At 41.7% G+C, this 7010-nt stretch overlaps 1 protein-coding gene across 1 annotated transcript; it reads left to right on the top strand.

Moving 5' to 3' along the window:
* Positions 1–3272: 3272 nt before the first annotated feature.
* On the top strand, positions 3273–4827 carry LOC113015416 (uncharacterized). Its single transcript, XM_026157452.2, has 4 exons — positions 3273–3428; positions 3508–3566; positions 3650–4704; positions 4772–4827. The coding sequence occupies exons 1-3, from the start codon at positions 3388–3390 to the stop codon at positions 4699–4701; spliced, it is 1152 nt and encodes a 383-aa protein (XP_026013237.1). The 5' UTR covers positions 3273–3387; the 3' UTR covers positions 4702–4704; positions 4772–4827.
* Positions 4828–7010: the final 2183 nt, after the last annotated feature.

Here is a 7010-nt window from a genome sequence, read left to right as displayed (position 1 = left end):
AACAGAAGGTGGAAGCACATTGATCTTCGTGTGTCGTTTGTCACGGTTATAGTCGACCGCATCATTACCGCCGCCTGGGTCTTTTCAGCGTCAGGGGGTAGAGGAGGCATCGTTAATAATGTTAACAAGGCCAACAAGACTTATATGATGGTTGTCAAGGTCAAGCTTGACACGGAGAGGTGAATTCTCTGCCTAGTAGAGCAGGTAAGTTAAATGTTACTGTTTGCAGAAAATTAGTCAGTCGGTTAGTTAGTTTGTATATAATGTAGCTTGCCATCACCAGTGTGTGAATGTGTGGATGACTGGTTGTGTAAAGCGCTTTGGGGTCCTTAGGTACTAGTAAAGCGTTATACAAATGCAGGCCATTTGCCTTTTTTTTTATCATTTAGGTTGCTAAACATAGCAGCAAGTTTTTCATTGAAAGGCATGAACCTGGTGTCCTATAGATGCAACTTATAATTATATTGCTAGCTTTTTCAACATGGATTTCAATAGTAACACATTCCAATACGTCATCTATGGTGCTTGACATACATTCAATCAGACTACATTTCAAAACTTTATCTATATATAAAGCAACACCGCCTCCTTTTTTATTCACCCTGTTCATTGTAAATAATTGGTATCCTTCCAGTCCCATTTCACTAACTTTCTCATTATCGAGCCATGTTTCTGATATTGCAATTATATTAAACTTTTTTAACTTACTTAAACATTCTGTAACTTTAGAAAATTTTTATACAGGCTTCTACTATTGAAATGTATGACCGACAACGCATTTGCCATTTTAATATTCATATTGAATTGGTCATCTGTATAGTACTCACAAGTACTATTGTTGTTATTGTAGAAGTGGTTATCTGGGTCAGTGTTACTTTCAGGGTCATGCATGTTATGCTCTGCATAGTTAAATGTTTTGAAGTTCGTTTTCTCCGCGTGTGTCAAAATAACCACCTCGACAGTCCTTTTCATAATCAATGTCTTCCTCTTCAATATCTCTGAATGGAAACCTATAATCTGTGTCCAAACTTGTCATTTATGTGTTTTTTTTGTTGTTGTTTTCTTGAGCCGTAAGGCCAGAAACACTTTCCATACCCATTGTTCATTATCCAATCGTCACTTTTCCAATAGATTCTATAGTAGATTCCTGATTATTTATATTGCTCTAAGTCTTTGATTTCTCTTATCATCACAACTTTCGCTTCTTCGGGATTGCCATTTAGTCTCATTACTTTGCAGTTCCTCGTCCATGTCGCTTGTATCTTATTTTGTTTTCTCAGGCTGCGTGCCTGTCTTGCAATTTCAGCAGTCTTTTTCGTTAAATGTTCAGTTAAATAAACACCAGTCCCTTTTAGCTTCTTTCCCTGTTTCAGTAACTCAATCTTTGTTTTGCGACTCACAAACCGAAGAATAATTGATGGCTTTGTTTTACTGTCTTTTCTGGGGAGCGTGTGGCATGCGGCGATATGATGGTTCTGAATACTTACATTCTTCGTTTGAAGGAATTTTAATACTTGCTGTTCAAGTGAGTAAATGATGTGATGCAGCTCCTCTACTGGGGCATCTTCACCGTCTTTACCTCCGCCAGCTGTTACTCTGGCTTAGGTTCGGTGTTGTGTCTCCAGTCCACTTATCACTAAGTCATCCATTCTTGTGTATTGTTCAAGGTCCTCGATTTGCCGTTCCAAGTTGTCTATTTTCTTGTCCTTCTTGTTTATCAAGTTTTTTAGTTGTTTTATCTCATCCTGTCATGTAGCATACCCTGTTGTTTAGCCACTTTGCTCAGTTCATCAGACATGAAATTAAGCGATTTCCTCTTCAACTCCTGGGTTTGCCTTTTTGAAAATGTTGAGATTGGTGTTACCTTGTGGTGGCCCGTTGAAGTCAGTGTCAGTTTACTTGTTGGTGCCTTGCTGGAGGAGCCTGGGCCTAGAGGCTGATTGAAAATCATACGATGAGTATTTCTTCTTCACTCACTGTGCTGCATTTAATCATTATTGCTGATGATTAATCTCTGACACTCTTTTGGGCATCATGGCGATGTGGTGCTTAGTACTATTGCCTTATAGGAAGGAGGTCCTGGCTCGGGCCTTTCTGAGGTTCTCTCCGGCTGCCTCCTGCAGTCCAAAGAGCTGCAGTTAGCGGGGTCATGTTAACTGGTGATTCTAAATCGCCCATAGATGTCAATGGTTATCTGTCTCTCTGCGTTAGCCCAGTGTCAGATTGGTGATGTGTCCAGGCTGTACCCTGCTGCTCGCCCTATGGCAGCTGGGATAGGCTCCAACACCCCATGACCCTGACGGGATGGATGGCTCTCTTCCACAGTATGCCTTTCATCCTTCTTTCTCCCATCAGGAGCAGGTGGCTTCCCCTCCCTGAGCCTCGTTCTGTAAAACGTTCTTTCCTGTTAAAAGAGAGTTTTTCCTTTCCACTGTTGTAATATTGTAGGGTCTTCATCTTACTTTATAAAGCACCTTCATTGACTGATGTTGTGATTTGATGCTGTATGTAAGTAAACTTCTAGATATGAGGAGCTATATAAATTGAGCTGCTCTATATGTATCTGTTTGATCCATAGGGCTACATTCAGTTGGTTTCATTTGCATTTTCTCTATTTCAGGTTAAAGCATAATAAAAATATATTGAGATTTACAAGAAAAATAAATGTGAAGATTTGATGGATTTCCAGTTTGGTCTATTAATAAAAGATTCAAGCTAGGATGACTGAGATGATGCGAAAGGAAAATGCTCCCCTCCATTTTTATTTATTTATTTATTTTAGAAAAATGTTATAATTCACACTGACACTCGTGTTCCTTATTCCCCCAAATAAACCTAAGGCTCTGTGGGATGCTGATTTAACTTAGTGGTTGAGCAGATGACCAGAAGGCATGAGTCTCAATATAACAGCCCAGGTTTGGTTCTGACCCCTCTGAGTCCCTTCGCTGCACATCTTCTCCACTTTCCTGTCTCATCTTTACAAAAATTCTCTAATAAAGGTGAAAAAAAGCCCCAAAATGATTTATAAACTCAAGGCTCAGTTTTATATTTTCCCAGTTGCTATGGTGATGATGATGGGGTTTTTTCCACTACCCCTACACACGTAACTCTGTGTGAACAAAGTTACAGTCGACTGAGCTAACCGATCATCTGTAACCAAAAAATGAGTTAATCGACTCTGACTTCAGGATGAGACTTTGTCAGACCTGCTTTCTGGAACAATCTCCAGCATTCAGCCTGACAGCAGCACAACAGCAGCTGTAAACAATCTGCTCATTAGCCTGTGATTGGATACAGGTTGCAAGAAATGTCACCTCTTTGCGGCACACACATGCAGAGTGAGCAGCTTCAGAGTGTTTGTGTTACTGTTGCTTTGAGTAAGGCAGCATGCTTTGGAAATCTGGAAGGGCTTGTGGAGCTGGTTTGGGGTAAGGCTCTACTTTGCAGCTATTCTTAACCTTGTTGTTGTCCCATTTCTCCTGACCTTGATGTTTTGCTTCTGAGCAGGATATTGCTGATTTTCTTAGTTCAAGCAGAGCATGTGTGCTGTTCATGGGCTACACGAAGTAAGTGGGGAATTTATATGTTTAAGTTATTTTAGTGCTGTGATTGATTACCACAGTGGGCTTACACTCTATTTCTTTCTCAGCATATAGCCCCCAGATGCACAACGTTAACGGATATGTTGGCTTTTCACAGCAAGATGGTAGACTAGGAAGACTAGATGGCAGCTATTCCCAGGATCAAATCAGACATGCCTTCATTTCTCCACGAGTAGCTCACAGCAGTAGCCTCAGCACAGGAACTACAGTTAACAGAGGCTATAGTGAAAGGCTTTCTGCTAGCAGCTATAAACAGACTGTTTCAGAACCAGCCCAAAGCTTGGTAAGGTTAGTGCAGAGCAGCTTGGTGACAAAACCTAACTGGTACACAAATGTGAAGGGCGTTAATGCTCTGGAGGTGCCAAACCGCTCCTCTTTTAGCCTTTCTGTTGCAAGTGGGAACTCGCTGAATGGACTCGGTCAAAACCAGAACAGCCTTCCTGATAGCAACAAGGAAATGACTTGGCCGTTTCAGCGTGGTGCACCCCAAACTAGTAAGGCTGGCTCCAGCAGTGCCGCATCTCTTCAAACTCTTACACGAAGCTCCTTGTTTAAACCAGCCTCTCAGCATTCTGTAGCACAGAAACCTGCCAGTGCAGCTGTACGGGGGCAAACATCAGCAAGCGCTCCTGCAAAACGGGTCACTCAACATAAATCTGAACCTTTAAGTATTGCTAGAGACTTCGCCGTCCATGGCTTTAGGAAATCATACGGAAACGCATGGCTTCCTGCAAATACTGGGAACATCCAAGTAGGCTACATGCCGTCTTCCACTTCGAACATGATGGTGAGCTACAAACCCAGCTACACCTTCGCAGAGCGGAGGCCCACCAGTAGCAACCCTCTTCAAGCACCATGGGGAATCAGGAATCCAGCCCAGGAAGTTCATAGTCTGCCTGCCTATGGAAGTAACAGCAGGATCTATGAGGTCCCTGAACACTTTGGAGGCTATGCTATCAGACGGCTTGGTGACAAAGAGGTCGAGCAGGTGCCACAAACGACCACACCTCCCCCACAGCAGATGGAATATCTCAACCCAAGAAAATCTGAGCATCCGCGTGCCAAATGGATGACAATCAAGCTACGTCCAAGATACTAGAAGGTGAGTATCTCATTACTTTGTTCTGTTTATATCTGGCTGGTATCTAAAGTGTCTCTCCTACCAACAGGTGCAGCAAGAAGACATAGCTGAACGTTTTCTTAAATAAATTAAATTGAAATCTTGTCTTCTGTCTTGACTTCATCTCCCAGTTGTGAGGTACTATTAAAAGCCAACGCTTGTGTCTATGGATGTAGACTTGGTGCCCTCTAGTGAGTAAATGATGTGATGCTAAACTACTCTTTGGGGGGCGAAATTGCTCCTGATGCAAAGATCCACTTCAGAGAACACTATCTTACTCTAGCTTATTTCCAAACGACTGTTGGTTTTGGTTTTAAATTGTAGAAGGAAGTGCTTACAGGACATTTCTGACACAATACAGTGGTGACAGAGTCCAGTTATTGTAAACACTTGTGTCATTGTATGTATTAGCCTGGATGACTTACACCTTGCTCTGCCCAGATTAAAGAAAACGTGACGCAGTTAAGAGCTGTGCGTAAACGCCCTGCCTACAAAATGATGTCCTGAGTCAGATCAGTTGAAACATCTCAATTGCTTCCTGTGGGGGACGGGAGACTGGGCCATTTACTTTCTGGAGACTTTTTTTTTTCTTAAGTCTTGGCTGAAATCTGTTTAGACAGATGACTCAAGCTGCTGAGTCATGGTTCAGCTGTGGTCGTGTTGTAAGGGGACACTCCAATAATTTCTCGGCAAACTCACTTTCCTCTGAGTTTTAATTTGAACGTATTGTTCAGACTATGTCAGTAGTTGGATTTCTAGAGAAAATATTAAAATCGCTGTAAAACGGTTCCTGATGGCACGGAGTTAAAAGGACCCAAAAAGTGCACCAGAAGACCCGCTGTGGATCTATTGGGTCCACAAGAGCACCCTTCTAACAAGGAGTAGATTTCTATTCCTTGGTCTGTCCTGGCATGTATTGTGACAATCGTGTGTGTGTGTGTGTGTCCTTGCTTGTTACCCCCAGCAGGTCACTCTGACCTGCAGACAAATGCATCAGCTCTGCAGCTAGCCTGAGTGCTATCACTTGCACATCAGGACAGAAACAACCATCCTGCACTATCAAAGGAAAAACACTTGTAACTCCCTGAACACTTGATAATTGTACACAAAGTGATCACGTTTTTTGTTTCGCAAAACCTTGTTTTTGGGGTTTTTTTTTTGGCAAAATGGCAACATGAAATTGAATCTATACACAGCGTGGGTGGATATTTTATTTTTTTTGTGGACTGAAACATTTCATCATAAAGGAGCAGAAGTGAAGATACTTTTCCAAAATCAAGTCTCTGAGGACGTTGTTTTCCTATACTTACAGTTCATGGTCGACTGCTTGTCATCAACACTGAACCTTGCAAATAAACCTCTAGTTTGAGATTTGGTGCCTTTATATACAAATAACCCTGAGTTATTCCTGGTGCATTTGTTATTGTGAATGTCACATAGAAAGCACTTGGATGGAGAATAAAAGCTTTTATGAATGAAACATGTTGTGCTTTTAGTGCTGAAGTAGAACAGTCACTTTACTATTTATGCATCACCAAATGCATGTTCAGCTCATTGATACTTTCAGGTCCTTTTAGATTAACAAAAAGGATATAAGCCAAAGTATTTAGGATGAGGCTCCTCTCGATCCTCCTCTTCCCCTTTTGATTCCCAATCTGACCCATCGTCTTGACAAGGGCACATATATAGTTTGAAGTCATTACAACAGAACTGTGGGATCATTCATATCAATTATACTTAATATAACAAAAAATATACATATGAGCTGTTGATAACCTTCCATGTTCCTTAGTGCTCCACAGTAAACAACTGCACTTTTTGTGCATCCATATTCACCCATGTACACTGAGCTACAAAGCAAACTATCATAAGGGGATAATGGCCTGCTTTACGTTCTCCCTCCTGAATTCACTCTGATTAAAGGGACAATGACAATATGAAAATCATTTAACTAAATAAGGTTCATATGTAATGTCTACATTAAGGTTGTCCTCTCCAACCTCTGGCTTTCCTTTTATGCAAGATGCCACAAACCAAACTCTTTAAGTCCAAACTCCAGTGAGCTAAACAAAACTCCTGGGAGAAGAAGGTGGCTCATGTCTGGCTGCTCACTATGTATCAACATACCCCAACCTGAGGGACAGTAAATGACCGGAACACACACACACACACACACACACACACACACACACACACACACACACACACACACACACACACGATGTATCATTGTTTATTTGAGGGAGAGCGCCCTCATCAGAAAAGCCTAGTTTGCCCCCTTGCGGTTG

The sequence above is a fragment of the Astatotilapia calliptera genome, chromosome 22 (genome assembly GCF_964374335.1).
Source record: "Astatotilapia calliptera chromosome 22, fAstCal68.1, whole genome shotgun sequence".
Taxonomy (NCBI): Eukaryota; Metazoa; Chordata; class Actinopteri; order Cichliformes; family Cichlidae; genus Astatotilapia; species Astatotilapia calliptera.
The sequence above is the reverse complement of the archived record's forward strand: the minus strand, read 5'-3'. Positions and strand labels throughout refer to the sequence as shown.